Source organism: Hemibagrus wyckioides, linkage group LG07, assembly GCF_019097595.1.
Source record: "Hemibagrus wyckioides isolate EC202008001 linkage group LG07, SWU_Hwy_1.0, whole genome shotgun sequence".
In the NCBI taxonomy this organism is placed as follows: Eukaryota; Metazoa; Chordata; class Actinopteri; order Siluriformes; family Bagridae; genus Hemibagrus; species Hemibagrus wyckioides.
Genome location: NC_080716.1, coordinates 16,785,626 through 16,813,060, shown reverse-complemented (window position 1 = coordinate 16,813,060; position 27,435 = coordinate 16,785,626). Strand labels below are relative to the sequence as shown.

The 27,435-nt window shown below is 35.8% G+C and overlaps 2 protein-coding genes across 5 annotated transcripts; one reads left to right on the top strand and one right to left on the bottom strand.

Annotated features, from left to right (window-relative positions):
- Window positions 1-4,092: 4,092 nt before the first annotated feature.
- Window positions 4,093-7,103, top strand: LOC131356761 (probable E3 ubiquitin-protein ligase RNF144A-A). 2 transcript variants are annotated; one of them, XM_058395947.1, is made up of 4 exons: window positions 4,093-4,240; window positions 5,074-5,174; window positions 5,583-5,756; window positions 6,175-7,103. In XM_058395947.1, exons 1-4 carry the CDS (start codon window positions 4,123-4,125, stop codon window positions 6,622-6,624), a joined length of 843 nt encoding a protein of 280 aa, XP_058251930.1. In that variant the 5' UTR covers window positions 4,093-4,122; the 3' UTR covers window positions 6,625-7,103. The 2 variants fall into 2 exon arrangements, with proteins under 2 accessions (XP_058251930.1, XP_058251931.1); XM_058395948.1 differs by having other exon boundaries at window positions 4,109-4,214.
- Window positions 7,104-7,171: 68 nt separating this feature from the next.
- LOC131356760 (plectin-like) lies at window positions 7,172-26,186 on the bottom strand. 3 transcript variants are annotated; one of them, XM_058395946.1, is made up of 30 exons: window positions 25,994-26,186; window positions 25,554-25,655; window positions 24,637-24,764; window positions 24,461-24,531; window positions 24,217-24,336; window positions 24,007-24,102; window positions 22,789-22,917; window positions 22,449-22,577; window positions 22,346-22,368; window positions 22,179-22,210; window positions 21,812-21,855; window positions 20,550-20,669; window positions 20,270-20,344; window positions 18,568-18,692; window positions 18,127-18,358; window positions 17,359-17,436; window positions 17,015-17,078; window positions 16,637-16,791; window positions 15,346-15,515; window positions 15,013-15,151; window positions 14,429-14,548; window positions 14,149-14,223; window positions 12,445-12,569; window positions 12,004-12,235; window positions 11,236-11,313; window positions 10,892-10,955; window positions 10,514-10,668; window positions 9,223-9,392; window positions 8,890-9,028; window positions 7,172-7,632 (listed from the first exon to the last, which is right to left on the bottom strand). In XM_058395946.1, the coding sequence occupies exons 1-30, from the start codon at window positions 26,050-26,052 to the stop codon at window positions 7,627-7,629; spliced, it is 3,255 nt and encodes a 1,084-aa protein (XP_058251929.1). In that variant the 5' UTR covers window positions 26,053-26,186; the 3' UTR covers window positions 7,172-7,626. The 3 variants fall into 3 exon arrangements, with proteins under 3 accessions (XP_058251929.1, XP_058251927.1, XP_058251928.1); XM_058395944.1 differs by lacking the exon at window positions 7,172-7,632 and having other exon boundaries at window positions 8,157-9,028; XM_058395945.1 differs by lacking the exon at window positions 7,172-7,632 and having other exon boundaries at window positions 8,157-9,028; window positions 21,812-21,849.
- Between the last annotated feature and the right edge of the window lie 1,249 nt (window positions 26,187-27,435).

The window sequence follows — 27,435 nt, the reverse complement described above, 5'->3', positions numbered from 1 at the left end:
ACTACTGCGGACAACCCGGCCACCAGGTGTACCGATGCCCCGAATGTCCTTCCAAACCCCAGGTGAGCACAAGTAATCTTATGTTCAGAGTGCCTCTACCTGCTGTGATATGCCATGTTCCTGATACTGTACCTGTCTCAGTGCTCATAGATTCCGGGACGGCCATCAACCTCATCGACCAAGATCTTGTTGAGAAGTTAAGTCTCCCAACCATACTCTGCACTCTACCACTACGAGTGACGGCCGTCAATGATCAACCCATAGGAGGAGGATATCTATTATATCTATACATATTATATAGATATAATATAATATCTATATATATTATTTCACCTGGAAAAACACACCTTTACCTCATATCTTCTCCCACCGACCCTATCTTCTTGGGCCTTCCATGGCTACAGCGTCATGACCCTGTGATCTCATTGAGGGAAGGAGAACTCAAGAACTGGCCTCCTCAATGCATCCAAACCTGCTTTCACAGATCCATGCCACGCTCATGCCTCACAACCTCCGTTGAAAGTCCCACAACCATTGAAACCAGGGAATACAAAGACTTGAGGGAGGTGTTCAGCAAAGAGAGAACCACTCATCTTCCACCTCATTGCCCCTGGGACTGTGCTATCGATCTTCTACACAATACTATGCTGCCCAAGAGCCAGATCTGCCTGTTATTCCTACCAGAGAGCCAGCCCATGGAGGAATATGTCGAGGAAACTCTTGCTGTAGGTTACATCTGTCCCTCCACCTCACCAGCAGCAGCTGGCTTCTTCTTACTTGAAAAGAAAGATGGCAGCCTCTGCCCATGCATCGATTACAGGGGCCTTAATGCTATTACTGTTTGCTATCCGTATCCCCTACCTCTTGTCCCGGCAGCCTTGGAACAATTACGTGGGGCCAAGATTTTCACTAAGCTAGATCTACGAAGTGCTTACAACCTGATCAGGATCAAGGAGGGGGATAAATGGAAAACGGCCTTTCATACCAGTAATGGACACTACGAGTACCTTGTCATGCCATACGGATTAACTAATGCCCCGGCAATTTTCCAGTCCTTCATTAACGAGATCTTTCGTGATGTGCTCAATCGCTACGTTATTGCTTACATTGACGACATCTTGATATACTCAGATTCCCATCGAAGCCCACATCCAACATGTCCGTGATGACTACAGCCCCAACTGCAGAACCTCCTCTACGTAAAACTGGAGAAATGTGAATATCACAGACATACCATCACTTTCCTGGGGTATGTCCTGTCCTCCACACGGGTGGAGATGGATCTAGCCAAGGTCAAAGCTGTCACAGAGTGGCCAGAACCAGCCACTATCAAAGAATTACAATGCTTTCTGGGGTTCGCCAACTTCTACAGACGGTTTATCAGGAACTACAGCATCATAACCAGTTGCCTAATGTCACTTCTTAAGAACAAACCCAAGAAACTTAGTTGGACTGATTCTGCCCGAGAAGCATTTAGTAAACTGAAAAACAGCTTCACCACAGCCCCTGTTCTTTGTCATCCTGACCTGGACCTCCCATTTGTGCTGGAGGTCGACACATCAAGCTGTGGTATCGGGGCAGTGCTCTCTCAACATCATGGGACCCCTGGTAAGCTACACCCCTGTGCCTTTTACTCAAGGAAGCTGACCACGGCAGAGACAAACTACACTGTGGGCAACAGAGAATTATTAGCTATGAAGGAGGCTCTTGAGGAATGGCGTCACTAGTTAGAGGGAGCTCGTCACCCTTTCCTGATCCTCACTGATCAACGCAAAGAATAGGTCAAGTCCTGTGACACATGCACTCAAGTTAGCACCAGCCGACAGTTACCAGAGACTGCTGCAACCCCTACCCATTCCACAGTGTCCTTGGTCTCACATCTCTGTAGACTTTATCACCAACCTCCCGAAGTCAAGGGGTTTTACCACTATCCTAGTTATCATTGACCGATTCTCCAAAGCATGTAAACTGATTCTCCTCAAGTGTCTTCCCACAGCAAAGGAAACTGCCATGGCAATATTTGTCTTCCGGAACTTTGGGCTACCGGAGGATATTGTGTCTGACCGGGGAACGCAATTCACTTCTCAAGTATGACAAGCCTTCTGCAGCAGACTGGGAATTAATGTGAGCCTCACATCCAGTTATCACTCCCAATCTAACGGACAGGTAGAAAGGCTTAATCAGGAAATAGGCAGATTCCTCCATTCCTACTGCAGCAGAAATCAACACGGCTGGAGTGAATTCATCCCCTGGGCAGAATATGCACAGAAATCACTGACACAGTCATCCATGGGCCTGACACCTTTCCAGTGCATTCTCAGGTACCAACCACCACTCTTTCCCTGGTCAGAAGAACCATTGGATAACCCTGCGGTGGATGACTGGGCTAGGAGGAGTCAGGAGACCTGTGAACGAACACATGTTCATCTTCAAAGGGCAGTCCGGAGACAGAGTGCCCAGGCCAACCGACACAGACACCAACACCCCACGTACAGGGTAGGACAGCTGGTTTGGCTTTCCACAAAGAACTTGAAACTATGTCTCCCCTGCCATAAGCTTAGCCCAAGATTCATCAGTCCTTTCAAAATTACACGTCAGGTAACTCCCATCACCTACCGCCTTCAGCTCCCTTCCACTTACCACATTTCACCCTCATTTCATGCTTCGCTTCTTAAGCCTTATCGCGGAACACGCCCAGACTCCTCCTTGGTCCTCGAGCCTCCTCCCCCACTGGACATTGATGGGGCACCCGCATACAAGGTGAATGCTCTCTTGAACTCACGCAGGGTCAGGAATCAGCTACAGTACTTGGTGGACTGGGAAGGTTACAGCCCAGAGGAACGCTCTTGGGTTGATGCCTCTGACATTCTGGACCCCTCACTGATAGAGGAGTTCCTTCACACCCATCCAGATAAGCCCACTCCCCGTTCGAGAGGTCGGCCATGTCATCGGACACCAGGAGGTGTTCCTAGAGGGGTGGGGGGTGGGGGGGGGGGTTGGCTCTGTCACGTCACATGGGGAGGCTGAATGCCAGAGAGAGCCCTCCTCCAAATTCTAATCACACACTTCCGGTTCCCACACACATAAAAGAGACATGCTCACTTCATTCAATGCGAAGTGTCGATCACGTGTGTTCATATTAAGCCTTACTCTTCATTGTCATCTGTGGATTCTATGTTTGACCTAGTTTTTGTAACCTCATTCTTGTGATTTTTGCCTAGCGATTTGGATTTGTCTCTGCTTCTCTGATTTCCTGGTTTGACCTGTTTTGCTTCATTTTTTTGACCATGTTTTTGCCTACTGTGATTGTTCAATAAATCTGCTTATGGATTCCAACACTTCCACCTCCAGCGCTTCCTCACAGAGAGAAGCTATGAAATGTAGAGAATAGACTACTGGGAATAATTTAAAACACATTCATGGAAAAATATATTAAATATATTAAAATGCAAGTCAGTGATTCAGATCACTGCTGTTTAGGCCAGCAGAGAAGGTCTTGCTGGCCCTGACAGCCCACCATTGGATTTTAGGGTTATTACTTGTTTATGAAGTTATGGCATTTTACTGTTAATTTTACAGTAACAATGTGTATTTTTACATATTAGGAGAGTAAAAATGAAAGTTACATACTGTTTTTTTTATTTATGGTAATTTGATGTATGTACTAGGTAATTTTTTTTACCTTGTCTGCTAGTATCTAGCACATACTTTGTTTTTTTCAGACATTTTTATTTATTTATTTATTTATTTATTTATTTATTTATTTATTTATTTATTTATTTATTTATTTATTTATTATCTATCTATCTATTTGCTTGTTTATTTATTTATTTGTCTGTCTGCTTTTTTTGTTTGTTTGTTTGTAACTGAGCAGCCACAAATTGTGTTTGCTTGTCTTGGATAAGTTTACTTTTGCTTCTGCGTTACAAACCTGGTTTTCCTGTAAAGCCTCAATCTAGTCCTTATGCATTTCCTTTTCTCTGCACCTACATACTTCACTGTGCTTTTAATATGACATGTCTTAGAGCTTTTAAAAATACTTTGTTCACAAATGCCAGTATGTACATGTGATCCAGAGGCTCCGCCCTGCCTTTACAAGCTGTCTTGAGTATTTCAGAGAAAATGAAAGTCAAACTACAAAGCAGGGAACAGAGCTGTGATCTGACAAAGATGGAACAAGATATGTGTCACGATCCTAACGACATCAGACTTAGGTTTGTTGATCGACCGGATGACATAAGTAAGATTACTATATTATCATCATTACTCAGTAGAGCGGTTTATTTTTAATTTTGTTATGAAAAATTGGGTGTAAGATACATGGAAGTGTGTTAATTCGTGTCACTTCTTGAGCTCATAATCTCCTCTTGTTAAATTATTTCCATTAGAAGAAGTGAGGTCACATGTAATATGTATGTTAATCCTTAATGAATTTAGATTTGCAAGATGGTTGTATACATGAATCTTACAATTTGGTTTGAGGAAGTCTATTTTCTTTATCGATTGAGAAAGAAACCCGTGAAAGAGACAGGAAGGCCATACCATCCAACTGATCTAATTAATAAGGAAATAATTAGAAGTGGCAAAAGAGCACTTTTTTGTTTCTGATACTGAGACATAACATTTATAGACTTAAGATTAATAGATGCTCTTCAACTCTTTTACACAAAATTCACTTACTGTACATGCTGATGATAATTAAATATACACATACTGTATAATTTATAAATGCTAGAAGCTAGAAAAAACTGCTGTTTTAGCTGATGAATGTAATCCTTGCTACATGTGCCACTACACCGTTATCTTACTTATTAATAAAACTGAAAATGATCACAAATGTTTGAAGTGTATACATAATGTTTTCTAGCCTTCTTGTAATCTAAAAGAAACTTTCTTTTTTCTTTAAAAAAAACAACCAAAAAACAAAAACAGCAACTTTTATTTGTTTGTAGGAATGCATACAGAGACCAGTGTCACCAGCTGTATGTTAGCATGTGTATAAACATGTGATTGATTTGTTCCTGATGATATATTTTAGCACTATCTCCTATGTACTATTATTTATCTACTTAGCCCTTGATGATGATCCTAACACTCAGAGGATAGAAATGCCCTGTGGCCATGCTGTCACATCTGAATCCCTCACAGCCTACTGTCGCAGTCTTCTGGATCAGGTGTGTTTACAGCCATTGCTGAAGAAAACTGCTACACCTGGTATATTTATAATGATGCAAATTGGTTTGTTTAATGCTCAAACATGTTTTCTAATGACCAAATAATGCAGGTTAATACATTTAAAAAAAATGTTTTTGTTCTTTACATTGTTGCTGACCATTCAAGATTCAACATTCAAAATTCAAAGAATTTTGAAGATCAATAAAGTATATCAATCTATCTATCTATCTATCTATCTATCTATCTATCTATCTATCTATCTATCTATCTATCTATCTATCTATCTATCTATTTATCTATCTATCTATCTATCTATCTATCTATCTATCTAACAAAAAATAAATATATACTGTCACTTTTACTAGAGATTAGAGCTGCACAACTTTATCTTGGTTTTATGCATCTAGGCCCAGTACAAGTTCCTGTGTCCAGCTCTAAAAAATGGAACAATTAATAAGTGTGGGACCGAGTGGAAGTACGTAGAGATCCGGAGGATTGCTTTACTGACTCAAGAGGAGCAGAATTACTTTGAGGAGACTATGGCTGAACTAGCAGCAGCTAAGTACTGTGAATACAACCCAGTAAGTGCTTTACAGCTAATACATAGTGATATCATTCCTTGATAGTGGTATGAATTATGTAAATGTATGGCACTACATTCATAACACTCAAGGACAAGTTTAAAAAAAGTTACTGAAAAATCCTGGGTTCAAAAACTCCCAGAAGAACTGAAAGCAAGTTACACAATGCTTGGTAGATGTTCCCAGATCTGCAGGTACTAAGATTAACTATATATATTATATATTTATAACTGACAATAGCTTTTGCCTTTTCAAATAATCACATGTGAATTCTGATCTCCCTCCAGGATACTAGTTAGAGTGATAATAGTATTTTGAGTTATTTATATATATATATATATATATATATATATATATATATATAAATATTAAATTAAATTATTATTAAATTATACTTATCTTTCTGCTCTTGTTTAAGTGCCCTGGTTGCAGTTCATATATTGACAGGAAGGATTTGACCGATCTGTGTGTACGTTGCACCATCTGTACAGCTGATAACGGTAAGAGGTATGAGTTCTGCTGGCAGTGTTTGAAGACCTGGAAAGGACCAGCACCTCGCTCAGACAAGTGTGAAAACAGCAACTGTGTTAATCACAACGTTGAGAAGCTGTTAAAATGTGAGAATATAACCCTTCCTCAAGTTGAAGATATAGTATGTCCCTCACTGCGAGCTTGTCCTACATGTGGAAAACTGATAGAGCATGACAGATCAGGGTGTAAGAATATAATATGTAATCGCTGCAATGTTGAATTCTGCTTTTCTTGCTTAAAGATTAAGGCTGAATGCCTAAAAACAAGCTCATACTTCAAACCTTGCTCAAATGGTGTAGCACCTCAGCAAACATCCATTCCAACCTGGAGTAAATAGGTAACTAAAATCTTGGCATTTTATAATCCCAGAAGGTACAGTTTTCAGTCTCTTTAAATGTCTCTATGGCTGTAAATTAATACTTTTTATTCAATATAATAACAAAGTATAAGTCAAAAGTATAAAAAAAAAATATTAGTCTAAACATTTTTGTCTGTAATGTTTTAGATAATAATTAGATAAGGCATGTAATACGTAAACAATATACTTATACTAAAAACTTTGAGTAGTTTCTTGTAGATTTTAACTTATTAGTTAGAAAGAAATTGAGTTAATGTTTTGCTCACAAATTTTTTATGTTAAACTCATATGAATTTTTATTGTCAGTGATAACATTAATATATGATTTTAGCTAATGAGTTTCAGGAGTTTTGTTGATCTAGGCATTTTAATAAGTTAATTGTTTTTATTTGTTTTTGTTATTACCCTTAGTAAATTACTAAAATAATAAAGATTCACAAATTTTACTCGTAAAATTTTTTATTTGTACAATTGGTCAGCCATGGAAAATTATTTTCAGACCATTTATACACTCAAAACAAATAAACAGAATGTGTACATTCCTTACTTGTTGGGCAGATCCTCTAAACATTTACCTACTTATTTACTAGCCCAGTATTCATAAGTTATTTATTCATGTATTCAGATATTTATTCATGTATACTCTGTATTCATAAGTTAGTTAAGTCTAAACATGGTTACTTGGGTATACACTTAATGTGTGAATTAAGTGAAATAATGAATATAACATACTTTAGTCATTTACTAAACTGTTTACTTGTTCTGTGTAATGTCTAAAATGAATTATTTTCCATTTTGAATTAAGCAGTCAGCATACAAACAGAAATCTATAATTTTCTTTTACATCAAAGTGTTGAATGCCTTTATAAGAATTAGCACAAAATAAACATAGAATCAATTGTTATATTTAGTAAGATGAAAAATGGTTAGGGGATGGTGTCTGAGTTGAGCTGACACTGAATCTACTGAGTCTTGAGCATCTCATAACTGCAAGTGGAAAAAACAGCAAAAACAGTAAATAACACACAAGCAAGCAAACAACAGTAGCATAATAATGTGCTACATATATTTATTATATATTTTTATATTTATTATATATTTATTATATTTGCTTATATCATATACCATATCCTTGCAAAATCATACTGGTGGTACATGAGTTTGTTTTGTCTGATGGCTGATATACACAATAGATGGCTCTAGTATCACAGAGATGCCAGGGGTTTGGGTGAGCAAAAGCATAAGAAGCTAAACCTTCTCTGACCATCCAACTCTGTGGCTTTCTGTTGTGCTTTGGCAAAACAGTTTATTTGACTTTTACAATAAACATCACCTAACAAGTATAAAGTTTCAGACCTTAAATATACCTTCAGTCCTTTCATGAATGCTGCCACACATATAGACTGTGTACAGTATAGTTTAAAAAAAGAAGAAAACATATTTACTTGATTGACAAATGACAAATGATAATCAAAATCATTATGTACTATGCTCCAGAGTATTATGAATAAACACAGTTACTTGGGTATACACTTAATGCAGTGTGAATTAAGTGAAATAACGAATGCATTTATTCTGTAAAATATACACTGATAAACTACATGAAAACCACTTAGAGTTGAAATGAATAACAGTGGTTATCTCTTTACAATGGCACCTGTCCAGAGGTGGGGTATATATATTAGGCTGCAAGTGAACAGCAACGCTGTACATGGTACATGTACCACCTACCTAAACATTGTTGCAGACAAAGTACACTCCTTTGGGCACCAGATGCAAGAATTGCCTGAATGGAAGCTCCATGGAACCATACTTTCATTAGACAAGGAAGGGGCAGCTTTGATTACAGTGTTTTTAATGAGCCAAAAGTGGCAATTCTAAAATGCCAAATGCTAGGGTCAGTGTCAATGAAAACAGTCAATGAAAATGACTGTTTTTCAAAACTAGTGGAAAACAGTCAGAAAAGATGAGTAGGGAAAAAATGTCAGTGGCCTCCACCTGTAAAACCATTCCTGTTTTGGGGGTCATTTCATTTTTGCCCATCTAGTGCACCTGTTGTTAATTCCATTAACACCAAAGCAGCTGAAACTGATTAACAACCCCCTCTGCTACTTACATGACCAGGTCAGTATCCCATGAGTTCAATTGACTTGATGCTATACTCTGATTAAAAAGTGTTCCTTTAATTTTTTTTTTTTTGAGCAGTGTAATTTCTACAAGCCATTACATATGAATATACTGCACCTTTAGTGGTTCTTGGTTGGACTCCAACTCTTTCTCATTTGCAGGAACTTTGTGGAAATCATACCGCAGGTTCTCATATTTTCTGGGAACATCTCCAGTACCTTGTGTGCTATTTATTTCTAAATAAATACTCTTTGCCCTGAAAAAAATGATTAACATTACTTCTATATATAAATCTTACTACTTAAAATCAATCATCAGTCAGTCAATCAATCAATCAACTAATCATCATGCAATGACTGAATACTGAAGCTTGAAAAGAAATATCCTTTTATTTGAATCAGTATATAGAAATAACAGTGTAAAGATAAATATTGAAATACAATGACTAACCTTTCCAGGTAGCAAGAGAAGAGAGAGTAAACATGCTCCAGCTCGTTCATGGTGTGGTTTATCTCGCTGTGAAGGTTATTTGCCCAGGTGGACCACTGAATAGAAGTCAGTACTGCTTCACTCTGCTTAACCACTGCATCTAATTCTTTCCTTATATTCTCCAACATTTCCTGTTTTGAGAAAGATGGTGTATGGATACTCAAACTATAAAGCTGGATTAAGGATAGTGCTCATCATTATTGTTTCAATAATAGGTGAAGTTATCAAACATGATGAAAAGTTGTCAGACTGAACAATTAAAGTTTTTTATTGAATTTTTTTTTACTATTTTATTTGTAGTCTTTATTAAAACAAGTCTTTATTTGTTTGCATCTGTCATCAAAATATTTTTCTTTGAGATCTTTCTTTTTTCACCATATTTTACTGTAAATTACTGTAAAAATCTTTTCTAAGAATTTTAAGTATTGTTTAAATAATTTATTATGGCATGAAGAATGACATTGCGGCTGTTTAAAGAAACAGTGTCACTAACAATTTTTTTATTAAAGTATGAATGCACTAATGTATGTTTTGTTTTCCCTTTCAAAACAGCATAAAAATTATTACTTCTTGTGCATATGGCTGCCTTTGTGTGGATCTGCACTTGAATACTAAAGTAAAAAAAAGTTTTTTTTTGCTGTGAGTCAAAACAGGTTTTAAAAAAATGAAGTGACTTTGTGACCTTGAAAGGCAATTAGTTATTCCAGAGATAGTTAGATTGATAGAAAGGGATGCTATAAAGTCAATGGAATTAAGATAAAAAGTTAATTAATTATTAAGAATTTACTGTAGTTGTTCATGTTAGTTTTTGTCTGTTCGGAGAAATTTGCGATAAATCACCCTGCTGCACACTTCCTCTCAGGCACCTGGGAGAGTTGTCAAAAGAGACTCAGAGATTATTTGCAAGATGGCATCAAACTGGCCTGCAAGTGGTGCTAAGCTTTTCCAGTATGTGAAGGTTTCTGACTGGCCAAGGACAGGAGTGCTTTTGTCTAATCTAATGATCAGTACGAACTCAAGGAGTGACAGCTCTTTAGATGTGATAGAAAGAGAATATCAGGATGTATTGTTCTGGGTGCTGTTGAGAAGAAATTTGGGCCTTTTCTAGCATTTCCTACCACTGTAAGTTACGGTGTCAGTGTTATAGGCAGAAGAAAGCTATTTATAACCATAAACAGCCTCAGTAATATCAAAATGATTGTCACAAGTATTTGAAATTTATTTTTATATACAAGCATACAGTGTAACATACCTTTTGCTCAGTGGTCCCCTGGGGAAAGGCTTTTATGGACATGTCCACTGGCTGCCTGAGGCAGCTGATTATGTGTAACCCATACTTGTCAAGCCTCAGCTTTAAGCTCCTAATTTGAATAATGTAACTCTTACACACAGACTCCTCCTGTTCTCCTACATAGGTAAGATACATGTCACATATGTAAAAACAGAGAAACAAATGGTCAAAGATGGTCAAAAAAAGCATGAACTGCAAAATTGGTTAATCCTCAACTCTTATACACAGCCTTCCTGAGATGCAACAGTCTTGTACCAATATTAAATAAACCATTCTAAGAGGTTGTGTGGATTGCAATGCATTGAAATTGTTGGTCCCAGTAGCTTGATCCTTACTCACCCTTTTTCAGTGATTGAGGCAGGTTGTTGTGATGCTGTGTGCCATTGTAATTGGTGCAATAATCCTGTGAGTTTTAGATAAGTACATAAGTGACAAACAAAAATTAAGTTTACATAAGTGACAAATAAAATAATCAAAATATTAAACATGTAAAAATGTATTAATCATGATTCTTTTTCAAATATGATTAATTATCTTTTGCTTATGAGATTTATATACACTATTTTCCTTAAACCTAAAGTAAGAGATGTTCACTGTATCAATAAATAAGTACATTATTAATCTAAATGGTGGTTCCCCATTAAAGAAGAGACCATGTAGAATGCGCTTGCTACCAGACCTACCAGAAGTGTGTTGTACTGCAAGTTCAGCTTATCCAGGTCATTTCTGTAGGCTTGTTTATTGGTGGGGGTTAATTGATTCTATATAGAAAACATAAAAACATTGTTTCAGATATTATTTAATCATTACTAAAAAGGTATTTGTAAAACAGGTCACATAATGAATAAAATACTTTGGGGATGTGCTGTTACTGGAAAATAATCAACAATGGGTTTGTGTGTTATGGGATGACACAAATAGGAGTTCCTGTTACTATTGATATTGATTATTTTCTTATAACAGCATGATCCAATTTGCCAGTGGTTACAGTTTTTGAAAATGTATCGTTATACATACATATTTATAAATTGTAATAATTAATTTTGTACATTAAAATTGCACTTTTATTGATTTATAGGTAACATTTATATCATAATAATAAGGCATAAATTGATTCACATTGTAAAGAAAATTATTTTCTGTTGTCAAGTTATAGTCACAGCCTCTCTTTTTATGTTTTAGAACAGTGACATTAATATTAAGCTGTCATTTGTAGTTGCGCTCCTATCATAGATGCTGTTACAGAAAAGCAATCATCTTCTGATCACTCAGCTTAGATAAATCAGCAGCGCTATGGTATAACCATAGATTCTATTTTTATTAATTATTTATTTGTTTGTATCTATATCAGTCTACCTCTAGTTATGTTTGTGGTTTATACAAGCAAGATGAAAACGTTCCACAAGAAAGTTTAACCCCCATAAAGAAATCAAAACAGTCAACATATTCACCTCATCTGCCTGAGCATGGTCAATGTTCAATTTGAAGTCCATGATAGACTGATGTAGTCTGATGCCCAGATCTGCTCCCCACTCCATGTTTTGTATGAGCATCTGTTTCTTCTTTACCCAGACCAACAGGTCCTGGATGTAGCAAAGCATGGCATTATCCAGCTCAGTATGTGTTAGGGGTACTCTGTACTCCATGCACTGGCTTACCAGTTGATGATGGAAACAGTACACACTGACAAAAATATACAGTTAGTAAAATATTAGTACAAAATTCATGTTGCAGGGGATGGTGACTAAATTGCAGAAAAATGGAGGGAAAACTCTTAAAAAAGAGCTTTCTCTCATTTCTATTTGTTAATTATTATTTATTTCTTTTATTTTATTCCTCTCCTTATTTTTTAAGGCATTGTGAGGAGACTGTGTATGGACTGGAAGTCTCACTGTTCAAACTCCATGAGCAGTCTCTCTCGCTTAATTATGACTTTTTGTAGTTCACACCACTCCTTCTCCACGCTGATGGGGTGGTAATCGAGAGCAACCTTAATCTGACTAGCCTGCATTGCAACCTGTGCAAGGAAAGATGAAATATACAAAAACTCTGTCAAAGCAGTGTTTACAAAAAACTGTCAAGTATAATATCAATCTGAACAGAACTTTTGCCCTTTGAGCATTTGGCAGTTCCAAACTTTAATGTACGTAATTGAGATTTTATATCAGAAATTTACACCAAATAACACATAATACTGAAGTGTGTGTGTGTGGAGGGGGAATCAATAAAACACATACACCATTTTGTCAAAAGTTTCAGGACACCCATCCAAATCATTGAATTCAGGTGTTGTTTTTTGCCCTTAGTTCCAGTGAAAGAAACCCTTAATGCTTAGAAAAACCAATATTTTAGACAAGTTCATGCTCCCAACTTTGTGGGAACAGTTTGGGGATGACCCCTTCCTGTTCCAACATGACTGCACACAAGTACACAAAGCAAAGTCCATAAAGACATGGATGAACCAGGCCAAAACTGGGACGTCTGCTTTACAAGCACCTAAATTTAATATGGAATTGACCTGCCCTTTGCAGCTATAACAGCTTCAACTCTTCTGGAAAGACGATTAGGAGTGTGTTTATGGGAATTTTTGACCATTCCTCTAGAAGCACATTTGTGAAGTCAGGCACTGATATTGGACAAGAAGGCCTGGCTCGCAGTCTCTGCTCAAATTTACTCCAAAGGTGTTCTATCGGGTTGAGGTGCAGGCCAGTCAAGTTCCTCCACACCAAACTCGCTCATCCATGTCTTTATGGACCTTGCTTTGTGCACTGGTGAGCATCCCCAAACTGTTCCACAAAGATGGGAGCATGAAATTGTCCAAAAAATCTGAAGCATCAAGAGTTCCTTTTATTGGAATTAAGGGGCCAAGCCCAATCCCTGAAAAACAACACCTGAATTCAATGACTTAAAGGGGTGTCAACACTATTTTGGCAAAATAGTGTAAATAAACTAAAGCACTGAGTGCATGTGGATTCACCCCATTTATGTGAAAACCTTGAATTAAGGGGGAAGTAGTAGGTCAGTGGGTAAGGTGTTGGCCTGCAAATCAGAAGGTTGTGAGTTCAAATCCCAAGACCACCAATGAGCCCTTAAATGTTCAATTGTGTAAATGAGATAAATGTTGGGTGTAAATTAGTTCTGGTGTATCTAGTTGTCATTAGAAGTCATGTAACTATCTGAATGAATTTCACTTGTGTAAGTAAAGTGTCACATGGCTTCACTATAAATACAACTGTGGACACCTGGTAGAGAATATACCTTAAAAAAAAAAAAAATTAGAATCACAAAGACCTGTCAATGCCCCAGTCTTTGCTAGCTAGGGGCCAAGGGATCAAATGTAGATAATGTATTTGAGTTAATGTATTAATTAAGTTCATCAGAAGAGGGGACATAATGCTTTCCTCCGAGTGTGCTATGCCACTGAAGCAACAGGTAAAGTATGCAAGGGGCATAAATTTTAGTAGATTATAACACAACAAAATGTGGTAAAGATCAAAGGAGGTTGTGTACTTGTAAATATGTGAATACAAATAAAGATGTTATATAATATGGACATTTACCACATGTACCTCTACCATATGGTGCATGGTATTTACCTCAAGGGTATGTATTTTAGCCTCAATTCCTGGCAGATGTGTCATCTTAAATACTAGAAACTTGTGGCAAAGGATCTGGAACATCCAAACAGAGGGGTTGATTCACACTATTTGTCTGCATTAAAATGTTTGTAATATAAATTCACTGACTTGACCTGTAATCAGTATCAACTTTTAAATGTCTGATAAAATAATAATAATATACAAAAATAAAATAATACAATATTAAAATAATGTGCATGCAACTCTATGTGTATGTTGTGTGCAGGCCTTAAATGACCTCGGTTTCCTTATAATTGGTGGGTAACTTGGTCTCCTTAAACTCAGAGATAGATTTTTGGATCATCTGCAGGAGCTCGGTGACCAGCTTCTGGTACTCCTCCCTGTTTAACTGAAGCTCCTGTCACATAGTAGCACATATTATAATACACTCAATATGGTTTAGTCTTATTCATACTACAGTGCTTCTGATTGGTCTGATTGGTCAGAAGGTGTACATTGTATTTTCAGGTAACAGCATAGGTAGTTATATAATGAGTTCTTATGTTATTTTTTCTATAATGGTAGCTCAGATACAGATACAGTATAACTAAGACTAATAATAAACATATTAAAATGTCCTGTTATTTCACAAAGTAAAATGTATAATTATTTTATGGTAAAGGTAAATCAAGGAGTGCATGTGGATTCAACCCAAAGCAGCTGAAACTGATTAACAACCCCCTCTGCTACTTACATGACCAGGTCAGTATCCCATGAGTTCAATTGACTTGATGCTATACTCTGATTAAAAAGTGTTCCTTTAATTTTTTTTTTTTTGAGCAGTGTAATTTCTACAAGCCATTACATATGAATATACTGCACCTTTAGTGGTTCTTGGTTGGACTCCAACTCTTTCTCATTTGCAGGAACTTTGTGGAAATCATACCGCAGGTTCTCATATTTTCTGGGAACATCTCCAGTACCTTGTGTGCTATTTATTTCTAAATAAATACTCTTTGCCCTGAAAAAAATGATTAACATTACTTCTATATATAAATCTTACTACTTAAAATCAATCATCAGTCAGTCAATCAATCAATCAACTAATCATCATGCAATGACTGAATACTGAAGCTTGAAAAGAAATATCCTTTTATTTGAATCAGTATATAGAAATAACAGTGTAAAGATAAATATTGAAATACAATGACTAACCTTTCCAGGTAGCAAGAGAAGAGAGAGTAAACATGCTCCAGCTCGTTCATGGTGTGGTTTATCTCGTTGTGAAGGTTATTTGCCCAGGTGGACCACTGAATAGAAGTCAGTACTGCTTCACTCTGCTTAACCACTGCATCTAATTCTTTCCTTATATTCTCCAACATTTCCTGTTTTGAGAAAGATGGTGTATGGATACTCAAACTATAAAGCTGGATTAAGGATAGTGCTCATCATTATTGTTTCAATAATAGGTGAAGTTATCAAACATGATGAAAAGTTGTCAGACTGAACAATTAAAGTTTTTTATTGAATTTTTTTTTACTATTTTATTTGTAGTCTTTATTAAAACAAGTCTTTATTTGTTTGCATCTGTCATCAAAATATTTTTCTTTGAGATCTTTCTTTTTTCACCATATTTTACTGTAAATTACTGTAAAAATCTTTTCTAAGAATTTTAAGTATTGTTTAAATAATTTATTATGGCATGAAGAATGACATTGCGGCTGTTTAAAGAAACAGTGTCACTAACAATTTTTTTATTAAAGTATGAATGCACTAATGTATGTTTTGTTTTCCCTTTCAAAACAGCATAAAAATTATTACTTCTTGTGCATATGGCTGCCTTTGTGTGGATCTGCACTTGAATACTAAAGTAAAAAAAAGTTTTTTTTTGCTGTGAGTCAAAACAGGTTTTAAAAAAATGAAGTGACTTTGTGACCTTGAAAGGCAATTAGTTATTCCAGAGATAGTTAGATTGATAGAAAGGGATGCTATAAAGTCAATGGAATTAAGATAAAAAGTTAATTAATTATTAAGAATTTACTGTAGTTGTTCATGTTAGTTTTTGTCTGTTCGGAGAAATTTGCGATAAATCACCCTGCTGCACACTTCCTCTCAGGCACCTGGGAGAGTTGTCAAAAGAGACTCAGAGATTATTTGCAAGATGGCATCAAACTGGCCTGCAAGTGGTGCTAAGCTTTTCCAGTATGTGAAGGTTTCTGACTGGCCAAGGACAGGAGTGCTTTTGTCTAATCTAATGATCAGTACGAACTCAAGGAGTGACAGCTCTTTAGATGTGATAGAAAGAGAATATCAGGATGTATTGTTCTGGGTGCTGTTGAGAAGAAATTTGGGCCTTTTCTAGCATTTCCTACCACTGTAAGTTACAGTGTCAGTGTTATAGGCAGAAGAAAGCTATTTATAACCATAAACAGCCTCAGTAATATCAAAATGATTGTCACAAGTATTTGAAATTTATTTTTATATACAAGCATACAGTGTAACATACCTTTTGCTCAGTGGTCCCCTGGGGAAAGGCTTTTATGGACATGTCCACTGGCTGCCTGAGGCAGCTGATTATGTGTAACCCATACTTGTCAAGCCTCAGCTTTAAGCTCCTAATTTGAATAATGTAACTCTTACACACAGACTCCTCCTGTTCTCCTACATAGGTAAGATACATGTCACATATGTAAAAACAGAGAAACAAATGGTCAAAGATGGTCAAAAAAAGCATGAACTGCAAAATTGGTTAATCCTCAACTCTTATACACAGCCTTCCTGAGATGCAACAGTCTTGTACCAATATTAAATAAACCATTCTAAGAGGTTGTGTGGATTGCAATGCATTGAAATTGTTGGTCCCAGTAGCTTGATCCTTACTCACCCTTTTTCAGTGATTGAGGCAGGTTGTTGTGATGCTGTGTGCCATTGTAATTGGTGCAATAATCCTGTGAGTTTTAGATAAGTACATAAGTGACAAACAAAAATTAAGTTTACATAAGTGACAAATAAAATAATCAAAATATTAAACATGTAAAAATGTATTAATCATGATTCTTTTTCAAATATGATTAATTATCTTTTGCTTATGAGATTTATATACACTATTTTCCTTAAACCTAAAGTAAGAGATGTTCACTGTATCAATAAATAAGTACATTATTAATCTAAATGGTGGTTCCCCATTAAAGAAGAGACCATGTAGAATGCGCTTGCTACCAGACCTACCAGAAGTGTGTTGTACTGCAAGTTCAGCTTATCCAGGTCATTTCTGTAGGCTTGTTTATTGGTGGGGGTTAATTGATTCTATATAGAAAACATAAAAACATTGTTTCAGATATTATTTAATCATTACTAAAAAGGTATTTGTAAAACAGGTCACATAATGAATAAAATACTTTGGGGATGTGCTGTTACCGGAAAATAATCAACAATGGGTTTGTGTGTTATGGGATGACACAAATAGGAGTTCCTGTTACTATTGATATTGATTATTTTCTTATAACAGCATGATCCAATTTGCCAGTGGTTACAGTTTTTGAAAATGTATCGTTATACATACATATTTATAAATTGTAATAATTAATTTTGTACATTAAAATTGCACTTTTATTGATTTATAGGTAACATTTATATCATAATAATAAGGCATAAATTGATTCACATTGTAAAGAAAATTATTTTCTGTTGTCAAGTTATAGTCACAGCCTCTCTTTTTATGTTTTAGAACAGTGACATTAATATTAAGCTGTCATTTGTAGTTGCGCTCCTATCATAGATGCTGTTACAGAAAAGCAATCATCTTCTGATCACTCAGCTTAGATAAATCAGCAGCGCTATGGTATAACCATAGATTCTATTTTTATTAATTATTTATTTGTTTGTATCTATATCAGTCTACCTCTAGTTATGTTTGTGGTGTATACAAGCAAGATGAAAACGTTCCACAAGAAAGTTTAACCACCATAAAGAAATCAAAACAGTCAACATATTCACCTCATCTGCCTGAGCATGGTCAATGTTCAATTTGAAGTCCATGATAGACTGATGTAGTCTGATGCCCAGATCTGCTCCCCACTCCATGTTTTGTATGAGCATCTGTTTCTTCTTTACCCAGACCAACAGGTCCTGGATGTAGCAAAGCATGGCATTATCCAGCTCAGTATGTGTTAGGGGTACTCTGTACTCCATGCACTGGCTTACCAGTTGATGATGGAAACAGTACACACTGACAAAAATATACAGTTAGTAAAATATTAGTACAAAATTCATGTTGCAGGGGATGGTGACTAAATTGCAGAAAAATGGAGGGAAAACTCTTAAAAAAGAGCTTTCTCTCATTTCTATTTGTTAATTATTATTTATTTCTTTTATTTTATTCCTCTCCTTATTTTTTAAGGCATTGTGAGGAGACTGTGTATGGACTGGAAGTCTCACTGTTCAAACTCCATGAGCAGTCTCTCTCGCTTAATTATGACTTTTTGTAGTTCACACCACTCCTTCTCCACGCTGATGGGGTGGTAATCGAGAGCAACCTTAATCTGACTAGCCTGCATTGCAACCTGTGCAAGGAAAGATGAAATATACAAAAACTCTGTCAAAGCAGTGTTTACAAAAAACTGTCAAGTATAATATCAATCTGAACAGAACTTTTGCCCTTTGAGCATTTGGCAGTTCCAAACTTTAATGTACGTAATTGAGATTTTATATCAGAAATTTACACCAAATAACACATAATACTGAAGTGTGTGTGTGTGGAGGGGGAATCAATAAAACACATACACCATTTTGTCAAAAGTTTCAGGACACCCATCCAAATCATTGAATTCAGGTGTTGTTTTTTGCCCTTAGTTCCAGTGAAAGAAACCCTTAATGCTTAGAAAAACCAATATTTTAGACAAGTTCATGCTCCCAACTTTGTGGGAACAGTTTGGGGATGACCCCTTCCTGTTCCAACATGACTGCACACAAGTACACAAAGCAAAGTCCATAAAGACATGGATGAACCAGGCCAAAACTGGGACGTCTGCTTTACAAGCACCTAAATTTAATATGGAATTGACCTGCCCTTTGCAGCTATAACAGCTTCAACTCTTCTGGAAAGACGATTAGGAGTGTGTTTATGGGAATTTTTGACCATTCCTCTAGAAGCACATTTGTGAAGTCAGGCACTGATATTGGACAAGAAGGCCTGGCTCGCAGTCTCTGCTCAAATTTACTCCAAAGGTGTTCTATCGGGTTGAGGTGCAGGCCAGTCAAGTTCCTCCACACCAAACTCGCTCATCCATGTCTTTATGGACCTTGCTTTGTGCACTGGTGAGCATCCCCAAACTGTTCCACAAAGATGGGAGCATGAAATTGTCCAAAAAATCTGAAGCATCAAGAGTTCCTTTTATTGGAATTAAGGGGCCAAGCCCAATCCCTGAAAAACAACACCTGAATTCAATGACTTAAAGGGGTGTCAACACTATTTTGGCAAAATAGTATAAATAAACTAAAGCACTGAGTGCATGTGGATTCACCCCATTTATGTGAAAACCTTGAATTAAGGGGGAAGTAGTAGGTCAGTGGGTAAGGTGTTGGCCTGCAAATCAGAAGGTTGTGTGTTCAAATCCCAAGACCACCAATGAGCCCTTAAATGTTCAATTGTGTAAATGAGATAAATGTTGGGTGTAAATTAGTTCTGGTGTATCTAGTTGTCATTAGAAGTCATGTAACTATCTGAATGAATTTCACTTGTGTAAGTAAAGTGTCACATGGTTTCACTATAAATACAACTGTGGACACCTGGTAGAGAACATACCTTAAAAAAAAAAAATTAGAATCACAAAGACCTGTCAATGCCCCAGTCTTTGCTAGCTAGGGGCCAAGGGATCTAATGTAGATAATGTATTTGAGTTAATGTATTAATTAAGTTCATCAGAAGAGGGGACATAATGCTTTCTTCCGAGTGTGCTATGCCACTGAAGCAACAGGTAAAGTATGCAAGGGGCATAAATTTTAGTAGATTATAACACAACAAAATGTGGTAAAGATCAAAGGAGGTTGTGTACTTGTAAATATGTGAAAACAAATAAAGATGTTATATAATATGGACATTTACCACATGTACCTCTACCATATGGTGCATGGTATTTACCTCAAGGGTATGTATTTTAGCCTCAATTCCTGGCAGATGTGTCATCTTAAATACTAGAAACTTGTGGCAAAGGATCTGGAACATCCAAACAGAGGGGTTGATTCACACTATTTGTCTGCATTAAAATGTTTGTAATATAAATTCACTGACTTGACCTGTAATCAGTATCAACTTTTAAATGTCTGATAAAATAATAATAATATACAAAAATACAATAATACAATATTAAAATAATGTGCATGCAACTCTATGTGTATGTTGTGTGCAGGCCTTAAATGACCTCGGTTTCCTTATAATTGGTGGGTAACTTGGTCTCCTTAAACTCAGAGATAGATTTTTGGATCATCTGCAGGAGCTCGGTGACCAGCTTCTGGTACTCCTCCCTGTTTAACTGAAGCTCCTGTCACATAGTAGCACATATTATAATACACTCAATATGGTTTAGTCTTATTCATACTACAGTGCTTCTGATTGGTCTGATTGGTCAGAAGGTGTACATTGTATTTTCAGGTAACAGCATAGGTAGTTATATAATGAGTTCTTATGTTATTTTTTCTATAATGGTAGCTCAGATACAGATACAGTATAACTAAGACTAATAATAAACATATTAAAATGTCCTGTTATTTCACAAAGTAAAATGTATAATTATTTTATGGTAAAGGTAAATTAAGGAAACATTTATATAATATTTACACAAGGACTCTTCAAACCCAGCACTTTGTAACAGTATGTTTTTTAGTTCTGAGGAGAGTATGCACTTAGGATTTCCAGGTAATGCTGGGTTCACACTGCACGACTTTTCAGTTGCCGACTGGTTTTGCAAAATCAAGGCAAAGCTGAGCGTGTACACACGAGTGACAGTCACGCAGTGTGAATGACCAGAAACTCGATCTGACCTAGTTGCCGATGAGTCGCCAATGAGTCAACATATTGTGAAAGGAACAGTGTGAAAGGTTCTGACTGAAAGCAGGATACAGAGAAGTGGGCAGTTCGGGAAGGAGTTATAGACCACAATATCAGCAAGCATGGCTTCGGTTGGAGCACAATATTATAGTTTAATAGAGTTTATAGGTTTTTATCAGACAAAAATGTCAAATATAGTTTTACAATTACATTTACAATCACATTGCAAAATTATTAATTTGTTCAATTATGCAGAACGCACAATCCTTGTTCCCCGCACAGTCCATTTGGCTCACAAACTTTTTGCGTGGTACCATTTCCAGTCTCGCGCGAGAACTATCCTTTCTGATTTTGCGTTATTTCCTGATCACTTCTCGCATACGTTCGGTTGTAAAACGCAGTTTGCGACCAGACAGAGATGTCGGTGGTTCTTCATATTGTGCAGTCATGCAGTGTGTAACCTCCTGTCACCAATAGATTGTGCAGTCTGAACATAGCAGCGACTGAATGCTACCACAGATAGTTGTGCAGTGTGAAAGCAACAGTGATCCGACGACTGTGAAAACCGTGCAGTGTGAACCCAGCATAACTTGTCAAAGTACTAAAGAGAAAACTGCATTATCTTTCTCTACTTACATTGGTAGATTTCTCATCAGGACTCAGGCTATCCACTTCTACAACTCAACAATTAAAACAAAAGCAACACACTGAATGATTTAAAGAATATAATAGAATAATAGTAAAAACAAATAGTATTTACATTGCATCTATATGTACTTCCATGTCAAATATTCAGAGTTTTATTCCACTATTATATCATTCATTTTTTTTAGCTGCATACTTTTCTACTGCTTACTTTTTCAATGCAGATGACTGTCATACAGATCAACTTTCACCTATAGAATTAAATCTATTTCAAATGGAAGGTGAGCTAGTTAACTAGCTGTAATACAGTAACAAGAATGAACAATAATGACGGAGAATTCAGAAATTTCTCACTTACTTCTGTACATGAGCAAATAAGCCCGTTGTGAACTGCAAAAATAAAAACACAAAGATCAGTCTGGAAAAAAAATACAGAAGAATGTACTAAATGTTTTTTTTTCTGAAATTAATATAAAATAATGATATTTTAGATAAAATGTGAAACCATGGTTATAGTGTACTCACTGTTTGAAAGAGTACTCTGAATCCTATCAGAAAACCACAACTTACATCAAAATACCGTACACAGCAGAAAAATTCAAGCAAAGGAATAATATAATTTCATTACCTTTCTGACAGAAGTGTCATCAAAACAGTACCACATGTCATCCTCAGAGGATTTGATGACAGCATTGTAGTGCCCCCCACTTTCATTTCCCATGTGGTTAATAACTGCATAAAGCTCATAGACCATATTCTGTGGAAAAAAGTATGTGCAAAAAAAGTACTAAAAATGTGGTATGTATAAGTTTGTGTAAAATAAGTGTAAAATGTAACGTTGTGCTATACCTTCAAGATTAATGTATTGATGTTGATAAGTATTGATATACGTCAATTCAAGGATGGATGAATATCAGTACAGTATCATTATAGATTGAGTTGTAGGCTGAAGAAGGATAAACCCATACACTTATCTTAAGTTGCGGGGGAATTTCCATGGGACAGTGATTCTTCACAGGTCTCATCTGGTCATAGTCAAAGTAAAACCTCTTTGGGTACAGAGTCAGGATAGTAGGAAAGACCTTGATTTCATTCCACTGTGGATTGAATAATCAGAGCGTGAAAGAAGTGTTTGAATTCGTAATGACACAAATATTATTCACAATGGCCCTTATATATTATATATGTATGTATGTAAGTATGTACACTACCAGTCAAACGTTTGGACACATCTTCTAATTCCATGGTCTTTCCTGATGTTTATTTCTTTCTACATTGTAAAACAATGCTGAAGGCAGCCGAAATACACAATAATGTCCTTTGAACAGTTGATATTGAGATATGTCTGCTACTGATGCTCTGTAAAGCCTTCATAATGGCTCTAATCTGAGGTGCGGTTAATTGGTGATTTCTGAGGCTGGTAACTCTAAATGAACTTCTCCTCTGCAGCAGAGGTAAGTTTTGGTCTTGCTTTACTGGGATGGTCTTCATGTGAGCCAGTTTCATCATGGTGCTTGATGGGTTTTGCAAATGCACTTGACAATACTGTTCTATTCCAGAACACCTGACCATCGTGTCTTAAAATAACAACTGACTGTTTTTTGTTGTCATTACATATGAATTACTTAAGTCCATGTGTGTTATTTCATAGTTTTGAAATCTCCAGTATTGTTCTAGGATGTAGAAAATAAATCCTTAAACAAAAAAAATGAATTAAAAGGTGTGTCCAAACTTTTGACTGGTAGTGTATGTATGTATGTATGTATGTATGTATGTATGTATAATGATTCTCATGCAAATTTCAGGTCTACTGTCAACCCTGGTTAATATTACTATCTTAATGTCGCAAATATTAAAAGGTTACTCTGAAGATAATCTTTGAAAAGCATGATAACCTTTTTATCTATTGATTTTGTTTGAAGTTATGTTATTTTTATGCCAACTAAAATGTGTGCTCATGACATGCTGTTGTTAGAATATTGATCAAATATACACATTCTGTCCAAAAAAGATAACATTGATGAATAAGGAACCTGTTAGTGGAATTTGTGAACACTGTGCTTATATTATATTCAAATTTGACTGTACACAACTTTAATTAGTAACAGTCATCAACTCAAGATTTCAACATCTAGGCCTGCTCACTAATTGCATTTTCTGTCTTATGGGACCAGTGAAGTACTCACAGTCTCTGTTTCATTTTTTTGTCTGCAATCTTTACAGTATAGCCAGTTGTCTTCATCTAATTTTATTGGTTTAAGAAAAGATTTCAATCCATTGTCCTGCAAAAAAAAGAAAAAAAGCATACTATTAATCATCAACTCTTTGTTTTACATAATTAATGTTAACTAGGCAAATGTAATTTTTTTTTTTTTTAAAGAAAGGAAAATGTTTACCACATTGAAGACCTCATGGTGTCCTTCTATGGCTAAAGGGATGGTAAAAAAGTTACACTCCTCTTCAAATATGTGGCCTTTTAGACATTTGGTTCTGTTGCTTATTTTCCCTTCAAATATCTGGAAAAAACACAAATGTGTCACATATAATACTGCCACATACTGCTGAATGTCTGGGTCAAATAGATAGCAACATTACAAAAAATGATGTAACTGATGTAAGCATTCAAGAGATTAATTCTACCTTGGAAAGTTGTGGCCCAATTGCTTTTAAAGTTTTCTGATAGTATTCTACTACATCCTCCTGTTCATAGACTGAAAATGACAACACAACACAGATAAAACAATACAAAGTGAAACAGAACTCAGCATTCCTGTATTTCAGTTTTTCCTTTAGTTGTACCATTTGGAATAACTTACCATTGGTGATGCCCAAACTTCGAGTTATCCCTTTCGTTGTACAAGTACCTTCCTTCATCTCTTTAAAGAGCTTCTGCAATTCTTTCACCAAAATTTCCTCTTCAGAGTTTCTCTGATCTGGTCCAAAACTGACATGCAAAGAAAATACATGAAGATGTTAGTTTCTCAGCAATAATATATATTGTACCCTGAAAGTATTTGGACATTCAAGCCAGACTTGAAATTTATGCATTTCAGCGCGTTAGAAAACATGTCAAACTAAAAAGGCATTTATTATTTACAAAAAAAAACCCCACACACCACAACAATACAGCCCCAGCCATAATCGTGCTTTATAGTTCCCTGCATGCAGTTTGCTTACAGTTCTTCCCCTGGCTTTCTTCACGCAAACACTTATCTCAGATTAATCATTTTGAATGTTTTCTGCTACATTACTCCCTGTGTAACCATGCACATTTATCATGTTATGATTGTGCTTGTTGTGCTTGTCTAAACAAACAGATGATGCGAGAAACTTATGATGCGAGAAAACGTATGTTCCTCCTTTTGATCATTTTGTAATTTCTTTTAACCAGATGATGGCAAGTTGATTTATAGTGCCCGTGTGTAGCCAGTTACCTTCAATTTCATGTTTGTTGTACATTAACTATGGACTAACAGTTATTACTTTAGTTTTAAACATGACAATCTATTAAAGGGGTGTGCTTGTGTTATCTTTCTTTAAAATAAATGCCACTTGCTTTTGATGTTTTGTTTACTAATGTTGTGAACTACATGGATTTACCAAAGTTTTTTGTGCCACTGTATGTTTGATAGTATTTAAAATGGTTTGTCAGTATACATTGTATTGTCTAAAAAATAAAACAAAAATACCACAATTTACCACAAGGTGGTTTAAAAAATAAAGGTAGCATTACTTTTCTACTTCTTTTCGGAAGTCCTCGGTCATGTAGAGACACTGCAGTACAGAGTTCAGGTAGCAGGTTGCACCTTGATTTCTCAAGCCATTGTAACGCTTTCTGAGTGAAAGTGATTAAATATATCAATTAGGCATATGAAATAGCTACACAATAAAACAAACAAAAAGCAAACAAATTAAGTCTTCTTTTTTAACACTATTATTTTTTCCCCATTGTTTGCATATAGAAATTGATATAATTCTGAGCTTAAACCTAATTGTAAATTTACAATTATATTTTACGTAATATATTAATTGTTTGAATAATATTTATGTACTGATTTACACTGTTTATTTGAGCTCAGCAAAAATACTGCGAAGTTAACATGTAAGTTCTACCTCGCAGAGCTGAGCTCTGTCTAAACCCCGAGGATATCTGATTAATCTGCTAGTTCTTACCTTTCCTGTACATTACTTCTTGCTTCTTGGTATCTGTAAGGCCTCCGATAAGACTCCATTATACAGCTGAGTTAGAATCGAGCAGACACGTACTGATTTTTAGCCCCAATGATTCCTTTAAAGTGAACAGACGCGCAAATCGTGAATAGTACAGCGTCTAATAGTTTTACTTTCGTTTCAAACCTCTGACACACCCGACATGTTTCATATAACAGATCTGGTTTCCTGTAAAGTCCTTAAAGCAGTACTTCTGCATTTTACGAATGCTGTCTGCATAGTTTCTCTAACAATATAATTGTCTTTTGCTTATCTGAAATAACGTGTTTTTCTCAATGTCTGATTGTATAATTCGAATCTATCATTAAAATATTTTGTAGAGTTGTTTATATCAACACCACCACCACTACTACACCTACTATTACTACTACTAGTACTACTACTAGTAGTAGTTACAAGAACAACAGCAATAATAATAATAATAATAATAATAATAATAATAATAATAATAATAATAATAATAATAATAACAACAATTTTTATTATACATCCATCCATTTTCTCTACTTGTACACAGGGTTACAAAACCTGGAACTTATCCCATACAAGGCGGAGGACAAGTCATGACAGGGCACAATCTCTCTCCACACCAAAAAAAAAAAAAAGCCTACATTATTATTATTAATATAATATAATATAATATAATATAATATAATATAATATAATATAATATAATATAATATAATATAATATAATATAATATAATACACATGCGGAAGGAACTAAAGGAAATAAAACGAGAACACGAGAATATGTCAAAAGGGAATAGTACAAGGCTTCTTTATTTTTTTTTTACATTATTATTAATCATATCGCTTTGATCTGCATAGCTAACATAAAAAAGAACGGAAAGATATGATTAATAGTCTCTGTATGCATAATCAGTCCGGGTTTTTAGTACAGCTGTCCCGGACTCTCTTCTCTTCATCCCGCGTTAGGTGCCGCTCCTCCTCCCGGCATGCGGACGATCAGGAAGATTGTAGATTTATTCTGGATCTTGCGCATGGAGAAAGTGTCGGTGTCCTCAAGCTTGATATCAGTGAACATCATTCTGAACTACGCACCTGATAAAATAAGAGCTGTTATTGAGTGCACGGAGTCGAACAAGTCAAACCTCATATACTACACTACTTCAAACCTCATATATACTACACTACTTCAAACCTCATATATACTACACTACTTCAAACCTCATATATACTACACTACTTCAAATCTCATACTGTATATACTACACTACTTCAAACCTCATATATACTACACTACTTCAAACCTCATATATACTACACTACTTCAAATCTCATATATACTACACTACTTCAAACCTCATATATACTACACTACTTCAAATCTCATACTGTATATACTACACTACTTCAAACCTC

Bases quoted from the DNA above. Each gene is read 5' to 3' on its own strand.
- LOC131356760 (XM_058395944.1), bottom strand. From the start codon at position 26,052: ATGGAGTCTTATCGGAGGCCTTACAGATACCAAGAAGCAAGAAGTAAT. The intron at 22,578-22,788 runs GTATGGGTTTAT...TTTTTTCCACAG, and splicing joins CCCCGCAACTTAAGATAAGT to AATATGGTCTATGAGCTTTA. The intron at 21,856-22,178 runs GTAAGTGAGAAA...TTAATTGTTGAG, and splicing joins TTATTTGCTCATGTACAGAA to TTGTAGAAGTGGATAGCCTG.
- LOC131356761 (XM_058395947.1), top strand. From the start codon at position 4,123: ATGAAAGTCAAACTACAAAGCAGGGAACAGAGCTGTGATCTGACAAAG. The intron at 4,241-5,073 runs GTAAGATTACTA...TTATCTACTTAG, and splicing joins TGATCGACCGGATGACATAA to CCCTTGATGATGATCCTAAC. The intron at 5,175-5,582 runs GTGTGTTTACAG...TTATGCATCTAG, and splicing joins GTCGCAGTCTTCTGGATCAG to GCCCAGTACAAGTTCCTGTG.